Source organism: Haliotis rufescens, unplaced genomic scaffold (assembly GCF_023055435.1).
Source record: "Haliotis rufescens isolate VD_foot unplaced genomic scaffold, xgHalRufe1.0.p SCAF_7, whole genome shotgun sequence".
Classification (NCBI taxonomy): Eukaryota; Metazoa; Mollusca; class Gastropoda; order Lepetellida; family Haliotidae; genus Haliotis; species Haliotis rufescens.
Genome location: NW_025964361.1, coordinates 42,530,473 through 42,558,395, shown reverse-complemented (window position 1 = coordinate 42,558,395; position 27,923 = coordinate 42,530,473). Strand labels below are relative to the sequence as shown.

The following is a 27,923-nucleotide window of genomic DNA, read 5'->3' as shown; positions in this document are numbered from 1 at the left end:
GCTCTATAAGTACAATAATCTTGAACATGATATTAAACCATATCACATAACCAGTTATTTACAGGATGCCATCATATAGCTTAAATAGTGCTGAGTGTGACATTAACCAACCAACCAACCAACCAACCAACCAACCAACCAGCCACCAAACCCAATCCAACCCGGCCGTGGCATTCCCATCTGGCACCTATAAACTACAAAAGAAGTCACTCTGAGAAACTCACATCTGAAATTTTGTCATCTTCTTCCTCCTGGAATGAGGACTCCATCACATCATCTCTGAACTTATAGCTGTTCCTCTCAATCTCGTCAAACACCTTCTTCCGGGACAGACTGCTGTGGGAGGTGTACCTGGGGGTGTCTGGGTCATTCCCGGGGGGTAGGGTATAGATATTCACCCCCTGCTCCTGTTTCTTCAACTCCTCTCTCCTCTTCTTGTCTCGTTTCTTCATACACAGGATCCCCAGCAAAATTGTGAGTGCAATTATCACTGTCAGACAGGAAAGAGAAATCACAATGGGCAGGTAATCGAAGGATGCATTTGCTGTGTCATGTTCAATTGTGACTGTGAAATATGAATAAGTAGTATGTCTCGGAATGCCATTATCGTGAACAGCTACGAGCATTTCATGGTCACCTTCATCTTCAGAAGTAATGGCTCGGGCCACAGTTAACTTTCCTGTCAGAGGATTTAACCGAAATAACGTCTTCTCGTTACCCTGTTCGATTGTAAAAGTGAGAATGATTTGACCATCACGTCCATCATCAATGGCCTGAATTGTCCCAATCAGAGTGCCAGTTTTACTGTTGAATGGGACACTAACAGAATTATTAAATCGGTTTGGGAATGTGATGACTGGCGGTTTATCCAAATCCTCCATTACATACACGGTGACGTCTGCTGTGTTTCGGAAAGATGCCTTATCAGGATCCATGACTATCACACCGAAATTGTACTGAATGTTGTCTTCCCTTGTAAGTTTCACTGCTGAACGAATATCTCCGGTTCTGGAATCCAACTTAAACAAATTCCTCACTGCTTCTGTGTCCCTGAATGAAAACACAAAATTATTACTTGCATCTGGATCCACTGCTGTTAGTGTACCACAAACTGAATAGGCAGGGAGATTCTCAGTGATATTGAACTTGAAAAGGGGTTTCGTGAATCGGGGCGGCATGTCATTCTCATCCTGGACCGTAACCACAACTGATGCTGTAGAATTCATAGATGGGAATTTGGCATCCATAACTATAACAGGAACTTCAAACGATGACTGGATCTCACAATCAAAAACTTTCTTGGCTTTCATTTCTCCTGTAACACTGTCTAAAGTTACAAACCGTGAGGATCCCACGATGTGGTAACGCATGTCGTTATTGCCTGGGCCATCTATATCAATAGCCTTGAGTGTTGTTATATGATCCCCAACATTGTTGTTCTCAGATATATGTGCAAACATTGTAGAATTTGGGAAGACTGGAATGTTGTCATTGACATCTTGAACCTGTACAACAATTGAGGTTATATTTTTCTTAGGAGGTGTGCCCGAATCCTTGCATGTGATATTCACCTCAATCACCTTTGTCTGTTCGTAATCCAACTGCTTGTCAAGGTAAATACGCCAATAACTGTACTGGAAATATTCTGATCGGAAACGTGGATCTGTGATGGAACAATTCACCTGTCCATAGTCACCTCGGTCAGAATCAACAACAGAGAACACAGTAAAGAAGGATCCGGGTTTGGCAGACTCAGACAGATTAAACAGGTACTGTTTGGGGTTGATCTGGGGAGCATTATCATTGACATCGGTCACATTCACAATCACAGATGCTTCAGTGGAACGGACAGGGTTCCCCTGGTCTTGAACAACAACAGGGAAATGGTATTGCTTCTCCTGTTCATAATCCAGTTGTTTGATAGGGTAAAGTTCCCCACTTACACTATCGATCATGAACGTTTCTGTGACCTTGCTTGTAGCTCTTGGACTGATGCTGTACGACAGTTCACTATTCTTCCCGATGTCTTCGTCCATGGCTGTCAGTGTCAAGATGGTGGAACCAACAGGATGATCTTCCTTCACCAATACTGTGAAGGTTCTGATGTCAAAGTGGGGAGTGTTGTCATTGACGTCAGTCACCACAATGTTGATGTCAACAGATCCGGATCTTCGGGGGCTTCCTCCGTCTTTAGCAAAGATGGTTAGTCGGTAGGAAGATTCGGTTTCTCTATCCAAGACCTGCTTTACTATAATTCCAATCTCCTGATTACCTGATAGATCTTCTTCGATGTTCAACCCAAATGCTCCATCACTAGGAAACAGTTTGTATGTCTTCACAGAATTATTGCCTGTCATATCTTTATCTATTGCTGGGGAAATTGCAATGATATGTCCAACAGAGACAGATTCAGATATGTTCCGTGTGATGGCTCGTTCTGGGAATGTGGGAGAATTGTCATTGATGTCTTCCAGTTTGACAGCAATCCGAACAATTCTTTCTCCCACTGCAAGAGTATCTTTATTGGGCTGCCTATAGTAGAAGCCTACATCAAAACTCAATTCACAATCCTTCTTCATCTCACATTCAGTTTCTCGATCCAGCCTCATCCCAGTTGTAATAATTCCTGTTGTTTCATCAATAGAAAATTTGTTTGTAATCAAAACATCCTTTGTAAACATGGAATACTTGTGGTTGTTAAGCTCTTCAGCAGTGAACGATAAGTTACGAATCAAATCATTGGCAATATTTGCAACAAACGTTCCTTCTGGTTGTTCCTCAAGAACTTGATACATCAGATTAAACTCCTGACCCTGTATCATCACCAAAGACGACACCACCACCATCACCACCAACATCCTCCTCACAATGCTTAGCAGGCACATTTTTACCAATATTCACCGCAAGGCAAACACAGTCTCTAGAAACTCAAACAAGGATTATCCCCGATTTCTGCTCAATTATTCCATCTATCGATGACAAACATTTTGGGTGCGTAGTCTCTCTCTCCTCAGAGTCCTCTTATCCAAACAAGGTTTTTGCGATATACATGTCCTCTCTACAAGCATCAATACTTGCACATTGAAATTGCCTGCTTCAATCCATGTGCTTAGCTGCAAACCAATATTTTTATCCAGCGAACAAACACAGTTCCATTTAGTGTGGTTCTAGGCTGCGACCATTATCACTCCACAGGTTTGGCTATCTGAAATGAAAAAGACAAATGTAAATAACAAATTGCACAAATTAAAGTCAAAGGTTGTTATCATGTAGACAGACATTGGTAGCTTTGACTTAACAAATATGCCTCTGTCACAACTTGAATATTCACAACTGGTTAAATGGACACCACACTTCACCCTACACTCCAGGTTACACGACAAAGTAACGTCTTACTGACAGTTTCAGCTCAGGCTTGAATAGATCGCATACAATTGGGCTTGACGTAAGTATTTGCTTGTTCAATATGCTTGTGTATACTTGACAAGTGATTCAGTTCTCATTTCAAGAAAGCTTTAGATCGACATGGAAATATCACATTCACCCTGCACAGATAAATGTGAATTAAAATGTCCACCTCCACTCCAACCATGCATGAATTATTCCTATAAATGTACAGTAAAAATGTCCACCTATCCCCCAGCTGTGCTTGAAGTGCCCATAAACCCTCCATACACACGTTTATATTGTATTTGCTAAACTTACTTGCATTTGATTGGGAAATAACACAAAGTAAACATTTCAATAACCGTGATCCCTAGGGGAAGGCTTATTATCATCATAAAGGATTTGTTCATAATCGGAATTACGTGAGTCATCGTACTCTGCTACATTTGCAGCTGTTGGGGTGAGAGACAACCAATACAGATATTCATACAAGCTGTAGCAATGCATGTAGCAGCCCTTTTCAGCTGGACAGAAGGTGGCTAGAGACAATGTCTGATATGGGACTGACAGTATACAGCGAGTGAGTGAGCTGGGCTTTATGCCGCTTTGAATATCATTTCAGTTATATCACTCCATTTCAGCTTAACGTGGGAGAAAACTTAAAGGACACAGGTCTTGATATGTTAAGACTTTGGTAATAACCATAAGCATGGGTATGGTGGTGATAAACTAATTATCATGATCAGGACAAATGTGGGACTCAAACTCGTAATCATAGGATCGTGACATGCCAAGGGAGGCAACTCTGCACAGCAAATTGCGCACCTCAGACGATAGTGCAAACCATGAGATATGTTAGACACAAGGAATAAATGAACAAAAACCAAACAGAGTGACTATTTATTTTTTAAATGATAAGGTGTAATAAGGATATGAGTTTAAAAAACTTTTGGTTTCTAAAATGTTGTGTAAATAAATGAGATTAGTTTCTTTATTATGATTCTTGTAAGATGCTGTCGTCATTGAATCCTCCCCATGATCAGTGAGTTAGTGAGTGAAAATTTATATTCACATCGGCAGTATGTCAGCCATATTGTGACTTGAAAATGATGACATCAATTATGACTGAGCAATTGAATGAAAGAGTGAGTGAGTGTGTTTGAGTGAAGTGTGCATATGTAAGTGAAGTAGCGAGTGAAAGAATGTGGTATCAATATGTCAAAGTATTTATCATCATCAAAATTATGATCAACAGTTTTATAGTCAAATAACGATTCATCACAGTATGACAGTCATTATTTGATGATTTTCTCCTGACAAGCACCCTTACGGGGATTCTAGGCACAATATAATTCTGAAGTATCGCATGATTATCATGAAAGGGGTGATCTGACTGATTGTGTGTCAGTGTGTGGCAAGGGGAGGAGGGGGGCGGGGAGGTAGGTAGCCTAGCAGTTAAAGTGTTCACTCATCACATCATGCAAAGACCCCGAGTAGATACAATGTGTCAAGTCCATTTCTGGTATCCAACGCCATGCTCAAAGCGGCCTCAAACCATAAAACTCATTCACTTACTCATGGCATGTTGCTCATGCTATCAACCACTCACTCATGACAAGCAATATCTTATTTCACTGAAACATTTGTCGAAAGGCTGATAGACAGGTCACTACTAAACTCGAGAGTTTTCACCTGAGAATTGGATTTGAACAAAGACATTCAAAACGTTATCAAAACATTACGAGGCTAAAAACAGTCGCCAAAACACTGCACACACAAGGTCCAAAACACAACTATGATATACCTTTATCAAATACATCACCATCAAAATACCATTTCTTGTCTGTTACATTTTTAGCCACAATGGAACATGGGTGTATACTTTCTTTTGCCTGGCTGTATATATCTGGTTCGCCTGGCCCAGACTTGATTATTTGCAAGCCGCCATCTCATAACTGGAATATTACCGACTCTAACAATATTCACACGCGCCATGAACAAAGAGTCACTGACATGTACAAATTCAGCTTATTAATTTGGACAGATTGACAGACAGACATAGATATGTTCCCACAGAGCCAGTGAGACATACAAAACACTTATTAGAACCAGGAACTTTAGCATCATGGAGACTCTTTATGTGAGGCAGCCAGCCATCAGGAACAAGAGTATGCACCATCGTCCCTGGACTAAACACCCGATATGCATAAGAGGAAGGAAACAGGGAACAATGATATGTACTTTCATATACAACAGAAAAACAGCAATTTGATCGAAAGCCTGTCAAATAATTCTCACAAAGGTAGTTCATGTTCTTTCAGCGATTCAACACCAGATCCCTGCTATATTTATTCACAGGCTCCTTCGGGAAATGATGGCAGCTTAAGATTCAAGAGTTGAATAAATCCTTCCTCTGTTCAAAAGAATTCGATGACATGCATGTGCTAACAAGCGATGATGGATGATAAATCGTGATATGATTTTAGAAATTATGAAAAACGCAAAACCTCTTTCATGTTTCTGGTTTTCATTACGTTACTTGAGTTGATTGGATAGTGAATTTTGATAGCTTTTCAAGCTTTATACATGTTTTTTTAAGTATTATTTTCAAACATCCTCTAAAATCATCTCATTTTTGCAGCATGGGATCTTTTCCAGTTTAAATACCAAGAAATGTCATTGCAAGTTTTCAAAGAAAACGGCAAGATATTTTTAGATCTTTTTTGTTTTGGAATGACCCCTCTATAGTGTACATATTCCCTAACAAGAAAGTTTCCAAGAAAGTCTAGTGGTACTAATTGTTTCTTTTTTATTTCTATATTTCCTTCTACTAGGAGGGTGGTGGTGTAGTCTAGTGGTTAACAATTCAAAAGTGTTGAATATTGCTAAAAGCATTTCCCTACAAACATACTCATTTACTCCTTCTTTTATGAAAACTGGTTGACTTGAAAGATCAATTTAATATTGAGACAAATTATGACTACCGTATTCGACGTAATAAGCACCCCGCTCTAATAAGCGCCCGCGGGAACATTTGCTAATATTTTGGCGAGTGAACAATCCCAATTAGCACCCTTCCGATTGATCAATGTACACAAGACTCGTGTGTTATATGCACCCTTAATTATGGGCAATTAAATTCTGGAAAAATATATCTGTCGTACATAAACACTTCAGGCTGTCAGCATAAACCATGAAATTTATCTTGCAACTCTGGTTTTTTCCCCAAAATAATATTCTAAAAATAGCCCCCTATTTCTAATTTTGAGAGCCCCCTGGGCGCTTATTACGTCGAATACGGTATATTGATTCAGTAATAAAACTAAATAAAACAACTCTGAGTACATCAGTTGCAAAATGTGTCCCATTTAAAATATATATATATCCGCATGTCTTGATCGACTGAATGTAGACTCGAATACCAGACTGACCCATGAAGATCCGGGTAGAATAGGTCTTCAGCAACCCATGCTTGCCGTCACAGAGCACTATGCTTGTCATAAGAGGCGACTAACTGGATCGGGTGGTCAGGCTCTCTGACTCGGTTGATGCATGTCATCGTATCCCAATTGCTTGGATCGATGTTCATGATGTCAATCACTGGATTGTCTGGTCTAGAATCGATTATTTACAGACCGCAGTCATATAGCTGGAATATTGCTGAGTGCGGTGTTAAACAATAAACAAACAAACAAAATCAAATACCAGATTGGAGCAAAGATCAAAATTAATGAATAAAATGACACGCCATCCTATTCCTATCGTTCTACAGTTAGAAGTGTGGGAGGTGGGAGGATTGAATAACCCAGCCATCTTAGCCATCACACTCTTCACATTTAACATGAGCACACCCACGGTCTCCATGTTTCTATCCTTCTTCAGTGAGTGGCCCAGCCATCGAAGGCACTACAATTCACTCTGCAGAATTGCATCCCTTAGACATGCCAGGATCTAATGTTTGATTCCCAAATCTAGCCTGAAATACCCATGCTGGTTTTAACAAAAGTGCATGGCAAGCATCCTGCTAGTCCTGCACCATGACTGTGGGATATATTTATTTGATGAAAATAAATAAATCTAGAAATGCATACAAAAGCAAGTTTAGCCAGCTCAAGCTAGCTCTATTCCACAAATCAGCATGGGGAATTTTTTTTATATTTTTAGAGTCAAGAAGGATATTGTGTAATATAAGATTTCAGAGACTAAATGTTAGTCTAGCATCCTGCATCAACCACTTTCACCCAACACCATGATATATAAATACTGTTAAAAGTTGTATTAAACCCAACTCACTCACTCACTTAATATTCATACTCAAAGAAATCAAAAATCAATACCTGAAACTTCCCAAGACGATTTTCACAATCATAACTGTATCCATCCTGACTAGTCTGGACAGTGGTCATCATTTGAACTATACACACCCAGACTGGTCAGTCACAGAAACAATAAAATCAAGCTTAAATCAGAGTTTAATATATTTGCTTTAACAGAGCGCTTCCTTAATCGCCTTGACCCCCCCTTTAGGAGGTCTGACCATATTTGTTTATTCAACCAGACCTAAGTAAGTAATTACAAGTACCAGCATTCACAAAGATATCATAAATTAAATTTGCACAACATGACTGAGGACTAGGTACATGCCTCAGGGTCGTGTTATTGTTGACAGAGTTTGGAAGGGGAAGAGCACATTGACCATTGCTCTAAATACCTACTTTCAAAACTCCTCCCCATCGCCTATTATTTATTCAGGTGTCTCTACCAAGGTGAAAAAGCGTCATGAAAAACAAGCCAAAGAAACCGTATGCGTAGCATACTTCGAGAGGTCTCCACACAAATGTCGATGGATTTGGCCTATTAAAAGTATTAAGGGCACTAGGTTCTGTTAAACACAGCATGAAAATTCTTGTTTTCATACTTCGTGTTTGAGGTATGTGTATTATTCTTTAAACTGACAATGAAAAAATAATACTAGAGAAAAAAGGCATTTTTTGTGTCGTCACGGTAACCCATGGGAACCATTCAGTTCAGTGCTGATGGGAAGTCTCAAAGGAAGAGCTGATCAAACAAACTCTTGATTATTCGGTCATTGGGAAGATGTAGAATTAGTAAGGCACTGGACAAATATCATTTCCTGATGACTGAACAAGAACATTATGACTGATTATTGATATTAGTTACTAACAATATTTATTACTTACTCAGTATCAGGTTTTAAACAATGTGTTCAAAATGCACTCAAATCACACTGTGTGAACCCCTTGGACATTGGGGTAAAAAAGGTCCCCAATACCCCATGCATGTCACAAGAGCTGACGACCGCCTCTGCTGTTGTATCCCTTTACCTATGCCAGAAACCTGTCATCTCAGGTTCAAATCCCAGCCCACCCTGTTATGTTTCTAGGTTTGTCAGCACCAATGCAAGCTCATGGGTTTCACTAGGCTAACATCTAGTCTCTGTAATTAGCATATCTTACAGAAAAAAACAGTTGTAAAATTATCTTAATAAAAATCTAAGGTTTCACCAAAGCGGTAAAAGTCTAAGACGTGCCACGCTTTGGGCTTTCCTGACACATGTCATGCAAAAATGTGAAACACTCTTCAGATTGAAGTACAACTGAACTCACTCACTATGAGCTGATGTGGTATAGCTGTAAAAAGTTGTACTTTCTGATCACCCAATCAGCGCTGAAGCTTCTAAACATTTCTGTAGGCTTCTGACTGCCATGAAATGAACCAGGGCCATCATATTGTGGATGTTTTATACACCCTGTTTTTAGCAACATGGCATCTTAACCAAAAAGGTAGTACAGTCAAAAGAATATCTGTGTTCTGTGTGGGTTTTCATTTGTAGAAATTGAGGTGGTACAGAAAGGAAGACGAATCATTTTAGAAATCCAAGAACCAATGCATCCTTGATTTAGACTGGGCCGTTAAAGTTGACTCTGGGCTCACCTGACAACCCTCTATGGGTCTGATCTTGATGCAGTGAGGTATCATAACAGAGTAAAAGATTTTAATGAGACAATGACCTCGGGTCGAATGCATCCTTAACACTTCCAAACACTGAAGACAGCCTCAATGGTCTAGTGGTAGATCGTCTGCCCGGAGACTCGAAGGTCTGGGGCCCGATCGCCAGCCGCGTCATACCAAGAGATGTTAAAAGGTGGTACTTGTTGTTACCCTGTCTGGCACTCAGCATTAAGGGATTAAAACAAGCATTAGTTGGCTCGGCGTCAGTATACTCTATGTGAGTGGGGTATTCATGTTAAACTGCGGCATGGTATTTCAGTGGGGTAACACTATGAAATCTGCAAGCAACCACACACACTATGTGACTATATGACAATGGCACGCTAAAAACCTATGACTGTCTGTAGGTTCAAATCCTGGTTCGCCTCGAATAATGTCCCTGGGTTTGTCAGCACCATACCTGTGCTTGTCAGTTTCACCAAACTGGTAAACCTCTGAGACTTGCATCATTTTGGACTTTCCTCCCACTTAAAGCTGGCATGCCATGAAATAACTGGAAAACTGTTCAAATTGGTGTTAAACCCAAGTCACTCACTCACTCACTTTCTAACACTGGTTAACCTGGGCAAGACAACCTCTCAGCTCTTTAAAAAAAAAAAAAATCATCACCATCGTCTTCATCACCATCATCATCACCACCATCACCATCATCATCATACCAGACTTGGTTTCTCTGAACGTGGTTTAAGCTGAATTTAAGAAGAAGTAGACACCAGATTAATGAGATTGATAAAATAAGTCTGCATCAAGGAGTCTGATATCATGTGTATGATTGAGCACCAAATGATGTCATTTTCAATTAGGTATGAATGTAAATTTGTTCCATTGATCATACAGAAAGAAACTGAAATTCTATGAAGAATTGATAAAGTCCACAAGAAGACCTAATTCAACCATTAATTTTCGTAATGTATTCAGTATTGGTGCCTATTTTCCCCAAGTTTCAAAGATCATATTCAAATGGTAGGATTCTCCATCAATATGGCTGCCATGTCTCCAACACTACCAACTAATGGTTGTTTTGTCCATTCTGTCACTTTTATCAGTTCCTTGTCATTTACCTATTTTTCTCTTTCCTATGTTCCTATCTGTAAATGTTATTATATCAGGATCACTCCATCATTACAAAAGTGCACATTGAACAATAAAAATTCATAGATTGAGAATTTATTATTCAACTCTTTCTAAGATGTTTATAACTTTGCTAGCTTAATCAATCTTCATGTCTTATAAAGTTTTTCTAGATGCCAGTTTCAAACTTTCAAAACTAAATCTCAAATTGATAGTAAATTATCAATAAATCCCACAAAAGACAGAAAGCTTTGACAACTGGCTTGTATGTTTTAACTAATAATGTCATTAAGTTTGGTGCAGTGTTGAAATACAAATTGTGTAATCCATATTTAAAAAATGAAAGAAATACATGCCATAAATCATTCTGTGATATATAACAGCTGAAGATAATGGTATTTGAATGAAATTTGTAAGAAAGAAGAATGGTCGTCTCAACTTCATAAAGATCCAAAAATGTGGATTGTACATATATAACTGTCATAATATTTGAAAAGGAAGTAATGTATTTTTTATGATTTACAATCATAAAACACTTTCACAAGATATTAAAATAGTGCCAAAGCACTGTTGTTCACAAGGTACATGTACATTCAGTGAGTGAGTGAGTGACTATGGTTTTACGCTGCTTTTAGCAATATTCCAGCAATATCACGGCGGGGGACACCAGAAATGGGCTTCACACATTGTACCCATGTCGGGAATCGAACCCGGGTCTTCTGTGTGACGAGCGAACGCTTTAACCACTAGGCTACCCGACTGCCCCAAATGTACATTCAGAGTGAGCTGAATGTAAAACAGGGAATATGTAGCCATCAAAACAGGAAAGGTGGTTGTTAATTGGCTGTGTAATGTGATTTTGAAGGGGATCCAGAGGGGGTTGCAGGGGTGCACAAACTGAAGTAAAGCATAGAAATATTCTTCAGATAATGATGCTTTAATTACACTAATGATCATTACATCAAGTGTTGGCCATTTACTGTGATACTCTTCAAATACCAATTTTACACTCGATGGACTCTGTTTCATTGGATAAAACCTTTTTCTCTGGCATTGACATTTCATGTTTTATATTTAACCCCAAAAGGTTAATTCTACATCTGGGATCTGTTCCACAAAGCGATCATAGCACTAAGATGATCGTAACTCCCATACTTTAACATAGACTTATGACAGCTGTAGCACGAAGATGATCGTAACTCCCATACTTTAACATAGACTTATGACAGCTGTAGCACTAAGATGATCGTAACTCCCATATTTTAACAGACTTATGACAGCTGTAGCGCTAAGATGATCGTAACTCCCATACTTTAACATAGACTTATGACAGCTGTAGCACGAAGATGATCGTAACTCCCATACTTTAACATAGACTTATGACAGCTGTAGCACTAAGATGATCGTAACTCCCATACTTTAACATAGACTTATGACAGCTGTAGCACTAAGATGATCGTAACTCCCATACTTTAACATAGACTTATGACAGTCGTAGCACTACAATTGCTTTGTGGAACAGGGCCCAGGATCCCATGATTAAAATCTGAAATCCATTGTTCTGGTTCAAAATATATGCCCCTACAATGACACCAGGTGTAAACACGGTTTTGTGATATTACAATTTTTAAGGGGCGGTCGGGTAGCCTAGTGGTTAAAGCGTTCGCTCATCACGCCGAAGACCAAGGTTCAATTCCCGACATGGGTACATAGTGTGAAGCCCATTTCTGGTGTCCCCCACCATGATATTGCTGGAATATTGCTAAAAGTGGCGTAAAACCATACTCACTCACTCACTACAATTTTTAAGGGCAGAGAACATTGGTTACCGTTCAGAGCCCTGTTTCACAAGGTGACTTTGGAGCTCTTTTGTAGGTCTATGTTAACCTATGGGCATTACGATGATCTTAGTGCTAAGACTGCTTTGTGTAAAGACTGCTTTGTGTAATCAGGCCCTGATTTAAATCTCCACAATATTGAAACCAGGTGTTCAGAAGATTTGCTTGCCATTATTGATACCAACCATAACATTCACGAAGCTTCTCTGAAAAATCTCTATTCCATGTTATTGAAAGGTTAAAAAGTGAAATAACTACAGTTTCAACTAAAACTGGATATCTGCCTTAAATCTTTTTCATGCATGTTACCAACATTTGTCTCAACAATTATTCCCATGCTATTCAATCATTGACCGAAAAACAATCTTTTCCAACACCTAGATTCTTTTTTTAGTTTTGTATGTCAGGAAATAAAACCATCCATATTAGAAGAGATAGGCTTCATTTCATACACACGCAGTATCGATGGTACTTGGCTGCTTAAATTGCGCTGCATTTAATCATTGGAGCCATTCAGTGTAGCTTAAATCATATACTAGCTATGATGCTTCCCTGATGACAATGGTGCCTCTCATGAATGATAAAAAATGCTGAAATTGTCAGGAATAATTTCGAGGATCTGTAGTTTCCAGACAGCTCCAAGATTGCAGGAGCCATACTCTCGAAGTAATTGTGCTGTAAAACTTTTTGCCTTGGCACGAACACTTACATCAAAACCTATTTTGAAGCTGGTCAAAGACAAGCACTGGACACAACTTGACCTAGAACCATGCCTTGTAGGTCACCTAGCATATATCAATCCGATCCATTATCCCAACATTCCTTCACAATTTCGATTCATTTGGTAAAGTCATGTTGGGTCAAAAAGTCATTTTGCAACATCTACAACAGCGCAGTTGAATGCTGATCATGACATCTTACATAAATGGAATATATATAGCAGCAATCAATCAAACTCAGGAAGTATTAACTCTCCAAGCCTTTTATGGTTTCAGAGTAGAAAGTTTAGAAACATTTTATAACATTTAAATTTTACTCAAAATATTGCTTCCTGAAAAAGAATTGAAACCTTGTAACATGTTCAACACATTTAGCTAAGTAGGCGACGTAACAGACATGACGGATGATGTTGCATGATAGGCGATGTGGCATGACATGTCAAACAATCGTAAAATAACATCAAAGAAAGCATCTTGCACTGAAGAAATTAGATCTAGATTGTTAGAGATGGTAAAGATTGTCAGTTTTACATGCCTTTGCTGAAACAATTCTCACACCCTGTGTCGACTTGCCTAATTGACAATGTCATTCATGGCTTTAAGAAAATCGCAAAATGACCTCTAAACAGTCAATCACTACTTACCATGTGTCCTGAGCCACAACCATCGTAATGGAATCTATCTATCCAGTGCACACAGCCTATGAATCATGTACAACTCATTAGCTAAACACATCGTTCCCTGCTACTTCCTGTCTATCATTGTGGCTCAGCTTCGGCAGCATGTGAACTCACTCCATCTCAAAGTTTGGCATCCACTTCACACGTTTTAAAAAAATATTCATTTCAGGTAGAAAGCCAATTAATGTGCCGCACAGTGCTACATCTCAATGTTAAACTTCTGTAGAGAAGACACTTTGAGTGTATCACGATTTTACATTCCAATGTTACACTCTCTAGAATAGACACTTTGAGTGTTTCACTATGTCACGTTCCAATGTTACACTCCATAAAATAAACACTTTAAGTGTCACTATGTTACATTCAAATGTTACACTCTGTAGTACAGACACTTTGAGTGTATCAATATGTTACATCCCATTGTAATACTTCTGTAAACAGCCAATTAAATTGTAACACATCCCAATGTTACACTTCTGTATAACAGCTAATAATAGTGCAACACAATATTACATCCTAAAGTTACACTCTGTATATCAGCTATTAAAAGTGTGCACAATGTTACATCTCACTGTTACACTCTGTAGCACAGCCAATCAAAGTGTATCACAGCAATTAATACATCCCAAAACGAACACAACTAGCTGTACAGCCAATTAAAGTGTATGGCAGTGCCACATCTGCAGTTTTGTCCGTTTCAACATTAGAACTCAACACACGATTATCCAGACTGAGACAACCAAGAACGACATGAGATGACGGTGCCTCATTCATGATCATGTAACAGTGCTAATTGTCCAACTTCCCTTGAGAACATCCTCCTGTCATTAGATTATTTCACAACAAAGTCATATCTAGACGTTCCTTCACGGTAAACAAAACCATCATAAAAAGTGAGTCATTTTTTCAAGTCCAAGTAATGTGAAAACTTGTATCTCGTCATGTGACTTGCACGCACTCCTCAATACTAGTCCTCAAAGGTATAAACTTTCACAAGATTAAAATTATTCTACCGATGAGAATATATTCATGAACAGCTCTTGCACTTTTCCTCCACTTGCTTCAATGCAAGCTCTCTCCAGTAAAATCATTCTCCCATGAATCCAGCTCTTAGTAGCAGTACACTCCGAATTACTTATCCTTACATGTTGAGCAGAGCTACAATGAAGGCTGGTTTGTACTGCACTATCGCCTCACAAATGACAAAAGACGTTCGGCAGTTTGAGGAAACTACACACACACAAACACACGCTGCTAGCGAGAGAAGAATAAATTAACCTGAGTCTCATGGATCGAATCTTTTCAGTAGCACTCATCCTATTCACTGGTGATGAATGAAGGCAAAGCAGTCCCTACCAACAACTTTTTCTCGTACTCTACGCTGTGACACAATATGAAACTCCCTAGCTTATGTAGTTTGTAGTTTCAACAGATTCTCTTTCGTGTGGAGTTTCATACCAGTGTCTGATGAGGCAGTTCGACGCAGGGTCAATACTGCCTTGGGATGTGGGATGGTACGATTGCAAACTGATCTCAGTTCGGCTTGTTTCTTATACATGAAATTACACTTAATGGGTATACACTCCAATTGCTTCATTCAACAGCTATAAAACTATCTGTAATATCTCTTTAGAAGTTGGAGCAGAATGAATGTTGTGTGAACTAATTTCTACATATGGTTTAAGATTATGAGAGGCCCCCTAAAAGCTGGGCTGATGCCCTTTTATTTGATGTGAGAACGTTTGGAATGATTTCAGTCAAGAAATTATCTTTAATAAGGCATGAGTGGAGCACTGGAGAGGACTAAGTGAGAATGTTTCTGGGGACTCTCTTAAACCTCCTGTGACAAGCATTCAAGGGAATGGTGCTGGTTTAAAAAACATCAATCATATTCCAAAAAATATCCTGAAGTAAAGTTGATCTTATTGATGTTCGGCATTACACAACTGCAGTGAGTTCCTTATGACCTACACCACTCATAGAAATTTTATGTGTGACACAGTGTGAGTTAGTTCATATTAATGCTGTTTTGAATAAAATAACCGTTATTTCACTTAATAATGATCAATATAGAATAATTATTTATTACAGTGGGAAGTATTTGTATACACTTTATAATTTGGAGAGTACTGAAAGTCCACAGGCCTTAGTACATGTATTACAATGTATATATACTGTATAGATAATGTTATACACAAAGGAGTTTAAAGATATTGGGTCAGTTGGATAGCATAATGTTGGCTGGTTTGTTTTTTGTTTTACGCCGCACTCAGCAATATTCCAGCTATATCACGGCGGTCTGTAAATAACGGAGTCTGGACCAGACAATCCAGTGATTGACATCATGAGCATCGATCCAAGCAATTGGGATCGATGACATGCATCAACCAAGTCAGCCAGCCTGACCACCCAATCCCGTTAGTCACCTCATACGACAAGCATAGTCGCATTTTACGGCAAGCATGGGTTGCTGAAGACCTATTCTACCCCGGATCTTCACGGGTCTAGCATAATGTAGAAAACATCATCAAGCCAAAAACCTGCTTTGAACCCCCATACAGGTTTGGTTTTTGTTTTTTTTGGGGGTTTTTTATCGCCACACTCAGCAATATTCCAGCTATGTGACGGCGGTCTGTAAGTAATCAAGTCTGGACCAGACAATCCTGTGATTGACAACATGAGCATCAATCCATGCAATTGGGATCGATGACATGCATCAACTAAGTCAGTGAGCCTGATCCCCCGATCCCATTAGTCACCTCTTATGACAAGCATAGTCGCCTTTAACGGCAAGCCTGGGTTGCTGAACACCTATTCTACCCCGGATCATCACGGGTCCCGATACAGGTACAATATGTGAAACCTGTTCTTGATGCTACCTGCTGTGGGAATGCTAGAATATTCGTTAAAGTGACATTGAACTGCCCTCACTGATTAAAACACCTTAATTTGTGTCACTAAATTAAAACTGACATAATGTTCAAAGCTTTCAATTAATATTCCAATCTTAGAAATATGTTTAAATCTTATAAATATGTTTCAATCATTGAACTAAAGTAATCGCCAAATGGATTCCAATAAAACAATGGCATTGAATGCAAAATCTAATTTCGCATTAGCATTGTACAGTTCCAGAGCATCTGGCCAACATATAACTGAATTGTACAACAATAGCTCTATGTTTTCATGTATCAAATTTAAACATTAAAATGATGACAATGAAAAGCATTAGCTTGCAGCCGTGTACAATGTAAGTGGATGCTGAAACTTTGACATTATCCTTCCAAGTCAATTCCCAGTTTTATTAATCAAAAAGCCCTCAAGTGACATCTTTATAAGTTTTGTAAAACATTTTAGTCGGTTAATCATATTTCTAGAATTACATGGATGAGACATGCAGAGTAAGCAAAACAACAAGTGACTGTAGCTAACATGAATCTAGGACAACACCACAGGAGACGCCAGAATCTAGCATAGCAGCCAGGGTGAGTTAAATAGCTAGCACAACACTTAATGCAACACTAGGGGAGACACCAGAATCTAGCATAGCAGCCAGGATGAGATAAATAGCTAGCACAACACTTAATGCAACACAAGGGGAGACCCCAGAATCTAGCATAGCAGCCAGGATGAGTTAAATAGCTAGCACAACACTTAATGCAACACAAGGGAAGACCCCAGAATCTAGCATAGCAGCCAGGATGAGTTAAATAGCTAGCACAACACTTAATGCAACACAAGGGGAGACATCAAAACAACCACTGACTATCGCTAACCTGCAGCTCACCTGAGGCTAGCACAGCACAACATCTGACACTCAAGCTTACAATAACCTGAGTCTAGCTAGCACAACAGGAAACTTGCAAGGTAAACTAACCACTGATTGTAGCTAACCTGAGTCTAGCTAGCACAACAGGAAACTTGCAAGGTAAACTAACCACTGATTGTAGCTAACCTCAAGCTAACCTGAGTCTAGCTAGCACAACAGAAAAATTGCAAGGTAAACTAACCACTGATTGTAGCTAACCTGAGTCTAGCTAGCACAACAAAAAACTTGCAAGGTAAACTAACCACTGATTGTAGCTAACCTCAAGCTAACCTGAGTCTAGCTAGCACAACAGGAAACTTGCAAGGTAAACTAACCACTGATTGTAGTTAACCTGAACCTATCTTGAGTCTAGCTCGCAATATAGGAAAATTGCAAGGTAGACTAACCACTGATTGTAGCTAACCTCAAGCTAACCTGAGTCTAGCTAGCACAACAGGAAACTTGCAAGGTAAACTAACCACTGATTGTAGCTAACCTGAGTCTAGCTAGCACAACAGAAAAATTGCAAGGTAAACTAACCACTGATTGTAGCTAACCTGAGTCTAGCTAGCACAACAGAAAAATTGCAAGGAAAACTAACCACTGATTGTAGCTAACCTGAACCTATCTTGGGTCTAGCTCGCACAATAGGAAAATTGCAAGGAAAACTAACCACTGATTGTAGCTAACCTCAAGCTAACCTGAGTCTAGCTAGCACAACAGGAAACTTGCAAGGTAAAATTACCACTGATTGTAGCTAACCTGAGTCTAGCTAGCACAACAGGAAACTTGCAAGGTAAACTAACCACTGATTGTAGCTAACCTGAGTCTAGCTTGCACAACAGGAAACTTGCAAGGTAAACTAACCACTGATTGTAGCTAACCTGAGTCTAGCTAGCACAACAGGAAACTTGGAAAGAAAACTTACCATTGATTGTAGCTAACCTGAACCTATCTTGAGTCTAGCTCGCACAATAGGAAAATTGCAAGGTAGACTAACCACTGATTGTAGCTAACCTCAAGCTAACCTGATTCTAGCTAGCACAATAGGAAACTTGCTACTGAGAGCATGTATTCTGATGCTAGTCTACAGCTAACCTGAAGCTAACCTGAGTCTAACACAGCCAGTGGCTGTGGGTTAAGAATACTTTCCAATAGCCAACTTTTCCTTTATGTCAAGCAATTTTTGAACAGCTCCAGCTATTGGTATCTCAATTTCACAATATTTGAGGTACAACCAAGCATGATCTTTTTATGAAGATTTCAAAGAGCATCTTTGCTCAAAGTTATTTAATCATGGCTAGAGCATTCAAATATTGAAAAAGGCTTTAAGACAGACATGCAGAGGACATGTCCAAATTTGACACATCAGTGACCAAAATGATGTTGGATGCAATTGCTGTGTTTGTTCAGGTGACCACTTGGCTTGCCCTTGCATGTGTTTGTGACAGGTGCCACAAGTGGGGCAGGAAATGTTTACCTTTTCATGATAAGGATCTAGTCAGAATTGTAAACAAACATTTATGTCTTACGATTATGGCAATGGTTTTTTTTGCTTTAATTTCATTCTGATCAGACGTTTTTTGCCCAAATCCAAATGGACATTATATGCCTGTACCTTAATTTTGCTGGAATAGAGTTGATTATACAGGAAACACTCTCCAGTAATGCACTTTCCCTCTGTTCATCAGCAGGTTGACTCAAACTACAGACATAGTTAAATATTTATCATTCTGTTATTCATATATCTTAGCTTTAATACTGACTGTACAAATCTTTTCCTCTGGTGAGATCCTTGCAATTTAATATTGACATTCGACGGAAATATATTTTTGTGCTGTGAATGCTGTTTCACAAGGTGAGGCAGAACAATCAGCTTACACGCCACTTGTAATTTCCCTCTTGACATAGTGAGACGCCAGTATTTGCGTCATTTTTATGAAATATTATATTTGACACAACAGAATCCACTTCTCCCATGTGAATCATTTTCCAGCATGTTGTCAGGTTTGAATCAGATTAACTTCCAGGATTAATTGAAAATACTGGGAGTTGTGATTAATTTTGAGATTTGGTCTCAGGGTACATAATTAGGGGTTTTAAGCTTGAAACCAAAAGTGATGATGATGATGATGATGATAATGGCTATATATATGTCTGAATTTACTCCCGCTTTCATTTATTAGTGCAGGATAAGATCTCAATGCTTTTCATTTTGAATCTGAGTTATATTTGATACATGAGAAAATAATTTTTCAGAAATGTCATTTATTACTTTGCCCTTTTTCGAGAAATTGTGTGTGGAACAAAAAGAAAAACTTAAAATTGGTCATCAGTTCAAAATAGATTTATCAGAATAGATGGCGACAAGAATCCATCTCTACACATGATAAATGTGAAGCCAGGCATAATATACTGCCAAGTACCAGTCAGTAAGAAGAGCTCCATTGCATTGTGTGATACATCCATTATGCTTTGGGGGGATGGAGCTATCACTGTATGGAGCTTGGAGGAAATCTGTGCGCTCACAGTGACATTGTGATCAAAGGCATCTATGAATGACGATTTGTGCATGGTTAACAAACCAAAAATATTTCATGGTCATACAAAAATCTTTAAAAAATCAAGCGTATAGGTGAATTACTTTTCTGTATATGAAATGGTCAAAGAAAAACTGAGAGGTGTTCAAATAGCCTTTGCCTGTTTGCCAATCCAATTCCTTCTATGTATAAGTATTGTTTAAATCAAAATGAAAGAGAAAGGGCATGGTTGCCATTTATTCTACAGCAACATAATTCACCTTGCAAAGTTACATCTCTTAGCCTCACCAGGGCCCACTTAGCGCTACGACTATTGTAAGCCTATGTTAAAGTATGGGAGTTACGATCATCTTAGCGCTAAGATCGCTTTGTGTAAGTGGGCCCAGGATCCACTTGTCATGGCCATTCATGTTAAGGCATCATAAAGGAAAAGGGAGATAATTAGCTTTGATTTGTCTGAACCTTGTAGGGATCAAGGGTTTCAAGTGGTAAATTGTCACAGACCTGTGTCACCTTAGGCTTAATGTCTTCCTACACTTTTTGTTTGTTTGTTTAATGTTTAATATAGTGAATATGACAGTGATCTGTAAATATTTGAACCTGGACCAGACAATCCAGTGATTGACATCATGAGCATCAATCTATGCAATTTGAATATGATGACATGTATCAATCAAGTCAGCGAGCCTGACCACATGATCACGTTAGTCGCCTCTTACGACAAGCATGGGTTGCTGAAGACCTATTCTAACCAGGCACTAGACTATCATTAAGTCTCTGAAATGAACTATTTTACAGGAAAAAAAAAAGTTTTTAAATTATAGTTATGAAATATAATAAAAAGGAGCCAGAGACTTTCTTCATTCGTGATACTGCAGTAATCTAGACTAGCCAACTATTTTATAGACTTGCATGGGCTGTATTGGATATATTTGTTTCAGGGTCTGTATGACAGACTACACCTGCCACCTTGATGTGTTTCTTCCCACAATGATCTGACTTCCCACACTTAACTGACATGCCATGATCAAACGTAAATACTGTTGAAAGCACCAAACCAATGTTTGTGAGTATTACCAAAGTGGTAAAACACCATTGACATATGTCGTTTGGGGACTAATGTCTTCCACCACTAATCTGACATGCCATGACACCCTGCACCATTAAGAACAGTAAGTCATATAATTATTCAGAACAGATGTAAGCAGTCATTCAGTTAGACAGCATTAAGCTAGGTTCCACTACAGGATTCCACATGTGTAGCAATGTTACATGGACAATGATTCAGAATTCTTTCGCAGGAACATGGAGACACATGATCTTGTTCCACAGTTCCGACAGGTGCTGCTATATGCCATTTTAGACTCAATGAAATCGATGCTCACATCATCTGTGCAACAGTAATGGATGCTTTCAAAGTATCAATTTTAAGTTTATGTATGTAAGTATATTTGTAAGTAAACCTACATGTGAGTGAGTGAGTGAGTGAGTGAGTGAGTGAGTGAGTGAGTGAGCGAGTAAAACACTTGTTGAAAGCTATGACCATGAGTCTGGTGCTGACAAACCAAGAAACATACTGTGGGATTCAAACCCATGATGATAGGCTTCTGGGATGTTCATTCATTCATTCATTCATTCATTCATTCATTCACATTCATTCATTCATTCATTCATTAAAATGTAATTCTTGAAAGAAATGATTGATGCTCATGATGTCAATCACTGGATTGCTTGGTCCAGACTCGATTATTCATATAGTTGGAATATTGCTGAGTGCGGTGTAAAACAACAAACAAACAAAGAAAGGCTAATAAAAAATTCCCAAAACAAAAACTCCCTTGGCGCTTCAACATAGGTTTACATGACAGTCAGTAATAGGATCTTGTAACACGTTGTAAGACAAAGGTCCAAACATTTAACATCGTAGGACAGTTTGATTCGCTTCATTAGTGAAAATGGAAACAGTCATGGCAAAATGACAAACAGCGACTGTACGTTTATGGAACCGGCTAGTCATGTCACAGGGTAACCATCTATGGGATTGATCATTCATTATCTCGTGCCTCTGGACATATTAACATGTCTAGGTCGTAATCTGGGCATGTTAGGGTTAAAGGCATAATTACCATTGTACTGATATAATACAGATTGAGTCATTAGTATGTTAACCCTTTCACCATAAGCCATTTTCAGGTAATGTCATTTGATTGTTGTAATTTGTGATGACGAGGTGGCATGTTGTGTAAAATGTGCTGAAAGCTCCGTGGGGGTGGTGGGATAGCTGAGTGGGTAAAGCATTTGCTCATCACTCCAAAGTCCTGGGTTTGTTCCCAATATTGGTACAATGCAAGAAGCCTATTTCTGGTGTCCCCCAAATTGATATTGCTGGAATATTGCTAAAAGACAACACTCACTCACTCACTCACTGCTACATGGGTTTTGTCCAACAGAAACAATTTACAGACATTACTCAGCCATTTTAGTTCTAAATGTAATGAAATTGATATATTTGTAGTTTGTAGTAGGGCTCAACACCATTATCCTCATCCTCATCATCACCGTCATCCTCATGGTCAACATCCTCACAACAACCTCATCTCTGTCATCTTCAATATGACAACCCTCATCTTATATTCTTACTATTGATCATAAACTTGCATCAATACCTGGCCCAATCAGCCTAGTTCTCTGTCAGTTTTGTCTGTGACATTCTCAATCCCTAACAAATGCACCTACACGATGTAAGAGTTTGTTTTATCAAAGCTTCAAACTACAATCCCGACAGTACAAATATCGAACATAAACAGTCCCAAACAACAGAGACTTGATCCAAGATGCCACTCAACAACTTGGGACAATGCCGTATGGCTGACCAACAATGTCTGTGTCTGATGGTCACTCTGATGGTCACCACTCATATGTCCGCAGCCACCACAGGAGCAAATCTGTCACAATGTCTGACCATCAATGGTCATCATCGACCCACTAGACTTCAGGTAATGATTACTTCGGCCTCATTAACCCTAAATCCTTTGCACGGGCAGTTGTAATTAAGACGTGACAATAAGCGCCTGGGGAAGACTTGCTATAGTCCTGGGGTCATATAATGACATCAAATGGAAGCAGAACTGATTAAACTAACCTGCTATCTTTTCATCCACTCAAGGCTGTTTTACGCTAAATTTCAGCCACACCATGGGATGGTTAAATGTTAAAATGTTTCTGTTGTACGCCTTGCGATTAATTCCTGTTACGTTGAGGTTTTAATTGACATAAGAGCCTCATAGCGCTTTTAACAATGTCCGCTTCGGCAGGTGTATAACACGTTCGAGACATTCACCATGGCTACAAAGATTAAAGGGCTCCGATGCTTTTCAGCAACTTAAACCCTTCATTGGGCCATCTATGTTTGAAGGAGTGAATTGGAAGAAGTAGCTTATTTAGCCATTCTAACAATCTTCTATTCATACAGAATTAGAAACTGAAAATCTTTGATGTGACAACTTTTGCCAAATCTGTAGACTGACACAGCTGTTCTCTATAAGTGGTTGATTGTCCATGGAAATTGCATCAACACCTCAACCACAGGATGTACTTATGAAATTGACTGTTGTCCATCATTTCGGAAAGACAAGTATTGTCAAAGATCAATTATGAATAACCACAGTCTGATATTTTTCTACAGAGACAATTGCACAGGAGGACGATATTGACTTCAAGAGAGCAGCCAGGCTTAGATCCTGTTGAACTGCTGGGTATTATGAAATCATGCTAATTATAATCTTCATCAATTGAAAGGGTGTTGTTAAAGTTAACTTGTTTGTCCTTAAACACGGGGTGGTTCTGCTAAATCCCACAAAACAAACTGACCTTCTTGTTCTTTACAAATTGTACACTGCTAAGACCAGATAAATTGGTTGTGTTATATGCACCTGGTCTACATATTGCGAAAGTTGAAAATATTGTGGTTGATTGAAACATGCGCATGTAATATAAGGTTGGAATGACGTCACACTAGAAATGACATAACTGAAGATTAAAGACAAGATATTATATGGACGACACTTTTTCATTCTATTATGATGAGACATTTCGGTATAGCTTGACAATGGTATAAAGATTTATACAACGGTATAAGGATCCGTACCGAAACGTTGCATCATAACAGAATAAAGAAGTTGTCATCCATAAAATATCCCGTCTTTATTTATCAACTTCTAAACATGCCAATGAAACAGTTAGCTGAAGATTATTGACGTCATTCAGCAATTGTTGTTTTCTAAGATGGCGGTCATGATCAGTACATTTTTCCAAAGACGAACTCAAAATGATGAAGAAATAACGGGAAACAAAAATCATATGATCTACTAGTATTCGTAAACGTTCAAATTTCAAATATTAATCCTCTATTCACTAATATAACTGAAACTAAGAATACTATTCCAGTTGCAGCACATGGCTTTGTAACATTGCATGAACATGACACCAGTTTATGGTGATGTGATACTGTAAGTGTAATAGTGAGGTATGTGAACCACACAAGTCTGCCAGTGTACCACCATGGGAACGCAACTCACTTCATTGTGCAAGGCTTTTGTCACCCTGAAATTTTATACCCTTGATATTTAGGTTCATTGTTGAAAGTATTTGGACATATTATATACACATTTGATATCTGTTAATTAATCAGTAATATATGGGCTATATTTCAATATCAGATAAACTACTACTTATAATATGGTAACATTTTCAATCAGGAAATATAACCAACATTAATGTGTTAATTTTGTTCACAGCTTTGGTTTAATATAACACATACTTCATTTATCAGTGATATATAGGATTTCTTTTCATATCATTTCAAATTCTACATATAATATGAATATAATTTCAATTTGTGAAAAAAAAGGTGATAAAAATCTTTCTATATTCATAAGAAATCTCTGCTAAGAGCAGAGTAGATGGTTAGATTCCGACTATATCATGAGCATGTGTTTGGGAATCACTATCAAATTGTGATGATACCAGGTATACAACAAAAATTGAAAATCCTGCCCCACTGGTGGCAACGATCACAAACACATGCAAAAGCAAGTCAATTATGAAGCAATTGGGCACAATCAAGAAGGGTTGATCGAAAGCATTTTATAATTGACAGCACAATTAAGACTGACCTACACAAAAGATGACAAACTATTCAGGAAAACTTATTGATCTTGACCTAAAAATGCTGCAATTAACACACGATTTAATCAAATTGACCTTTTACCAAAGCCGAACATGAGCCAAAAAGATTTAAGCCCTAAATTCCAAGTTAATTACAGAGAAAATCACAATGTTTTTCATCTGATATTTCTATCTCTCTCCCAATCAGTTCACACACCTGTAAATAGGTAAGCTCGTTAGCAGAGGGCCCAGGTAGGCTACATTGAATCACCATCTTTGTAATATTCCCAAACTCCCACATTCTCCGCTTATCAGATCGTCCAAGCCGAGCATACTACCGCAACAATGAGACAAAGAAAAACTTTTGATTTTTTCTTTTTAAACCAAACAGGTATACAGCGGACTTACATAGCACTGTTTGCCTAACCTAGATGATTTGTGACTGGCACAAAACACAGTTCGACTGCTGTATTAATACATTCAAGTCCGACTGTAAGGATGCTAAACTTCCAGTTTTGTGGTCAATAGTAATTATGCCTCTAAGCAAACAAAAGTTTTTCACATTCATGGTATAAATTCTTCTGAGATAATACTTACTGAATAGAACAGAGAAGAAAAGGTTCAATGCCACCGTTTACTGCTCTTCCAGTCATATCACATCATGGTTTGACTATGAAATTAAACCATGTTCCCCTGTGTAGAAAACACTCCTATGAGTCCCCCCAAAGCCCTTATTTATTCCAAATGGAACAAATCCTACTTTAATTATCACAGATACCTAACACGATAACAATGGTGGAAAATATCCGATTGGTTAAATAATGCAACAAAACCCTTTTCATATATTTAAGGCCTGTTCCGATGGCTGTGAATACTATCTAATCAACCTTTGTTTTATGCGTCGAGTTGATCTGATGGGACGCCGTGTTGCTGTACACACCTAACTCAGATAAAAGGCATGGTTCTCTGTATCCAAAAGATAATTTTTTTCTACTGTCTCATCAGTTTCTACATAAAGGTCCCCAGAGGAGAAAATTGGTCTGACCTTGAGAACTTAAGAACAGTTTAAGCGAATAGTATTTTTAGAACCAAGTCTAAAGAGGATGGAAATTGATTAAAACAAATCTATTTTTTCATCTTTTATACATTTTCTTGCCCAATATGCCAAGATGATGGAGATAGATAAAAAAAAAGTTGTCAAGAATTTTTTTAGGTCAATTACATAGAAAGAAATGGATGTTATGTTAAAAACAAAGCTATCTGGGATGTTTTAAAATAAATATACATGTGACATTTAAGCAAGACATACTTGATTTTCAGTGAACCATTCATATAATTGTCAACACGATTTTGTTATTTGTGGAATCTGTTTTGGCACATAATCGAGACTGATTGTCCTCTGACGTTGACATTATATATTCACCAAGTTAATACCAATGATATCAGTTTTCAAAACAAGAACTCATTTTCTGAATGATATCACCATTGAAGGCAGTGTCGTCATTGAAGAATAGAAGTCACATGAATCTGTAACCTATCCAAACCACCTAGATAGTAGACAGACGTGTAATATCAAGTAAAGTGAAGGTTTCGGTCAAGTTGAATATATAATAATAATAATAATAATAATAATAATAATAATAATAATGATGATAATGATGATGATGATGATGATGATGATGATGATAATAATAATAATATATGCATTTGTATAGAGCAGCATTTACTGTGCATAAGTGCTCTGTGCGCAGAATACAGAATGAATACAACAATCAAGCTGACTAGGTACACACAATTTAAAGGTAACAACTTCTTTAATTTCTGTAAAGGCGATGCATCGGTATACCGTTGTCAAGCAAGACAGAATTGTGTCTATCTTGTCATCCGTCAAATTCTAGGTACATGTAATGCTGATCAACAATTCATCCGTCGTCTACATGGAGAAGTGGCAGTCAACACCATCAACACCATCAACACCATCAACAGACTCATCCGACTAGAGAAGAAACACATTCAAACCAGCAACCACCTCACCTTCCTCATGAGATGGAGAGATCAAAATATTATCCCCAAAGGCCTCTGTTTTCAGTCTTGCTTGACAACAGTATAAGATTCTATACCAAAACATTGTCTATACAGTAATAAAGAAGTTGTTATCCATAAATTGTGTCTACCTTGTCATCCGTCAACTTCTAAATAATGCCTATCAAACAATTCAATAATCAATGTGTATAATAATTAAGCAGGCAAGGTGTTGTACACTGGGAGAAGAGCAGAAGATTTCTAGACTCAATGAAATCCAATTAACCACATTCTTCTACCAATCAAATATATTCCCTTTAATTTACAATATGTCTTTAAAGATTTTATCCCAAACAGGTATCAGTTTGACATAATAGTGTTAAAGAACATGTTTTTATATCATGGGCGTCAACTAATGCATCACTTTGTCATAACTGACATTTTGACACACGTTTCAGCTGAAATGATATATCTGTCTGGAATTTTACACACAAAAACACATCTAATCTTTAAATAATTCAGTTGGTAACCACCCAAAATTGCTCACTCATATCACAAGGTTATCGTGAATGAAACCATTTTGAAATTTCATTTGGGAAAAAAATCTTCTGTATGTGATTATGTATCAATCTTTGAAAGGTAACTCCTTCAGCAAAACC

General features: G+C 38.2%; 1 protein-coding gene across 4 annotated transcripts in view; it reads right to left on the bottom strand.

Annotated features, from left to right (window-relative positions):
* LOC124132665 (protocadherin-9-like) overlaps positions 1 to 27,923 on the bottom strand; it is a 92,471-nt gene that overhangs the window by 27,430 nt on the left and 37,118 nt on the right. For 3 of the 4 annotated variants that reach the window (XM_048387386.1, XM_048387385.1, XM_048387384.1), the window contains exon 2: positions 225 to 3,205. In XM_048387386.1, the coding sequence (XP_048243343.1) occupies positions 225 to 2,885 (2,661 nt within the window). In that variant the 5' untranslated portion in view covers positions 2,886 to 3,205. Of the gene's footprint in view, positions 1 to 224; positions 3,206 to 13,692; positions 15,156 to 27,923 lie in introns of those variants that run through there. The other variant, XM_046496696.2, reaches the window with a different exon arrangement.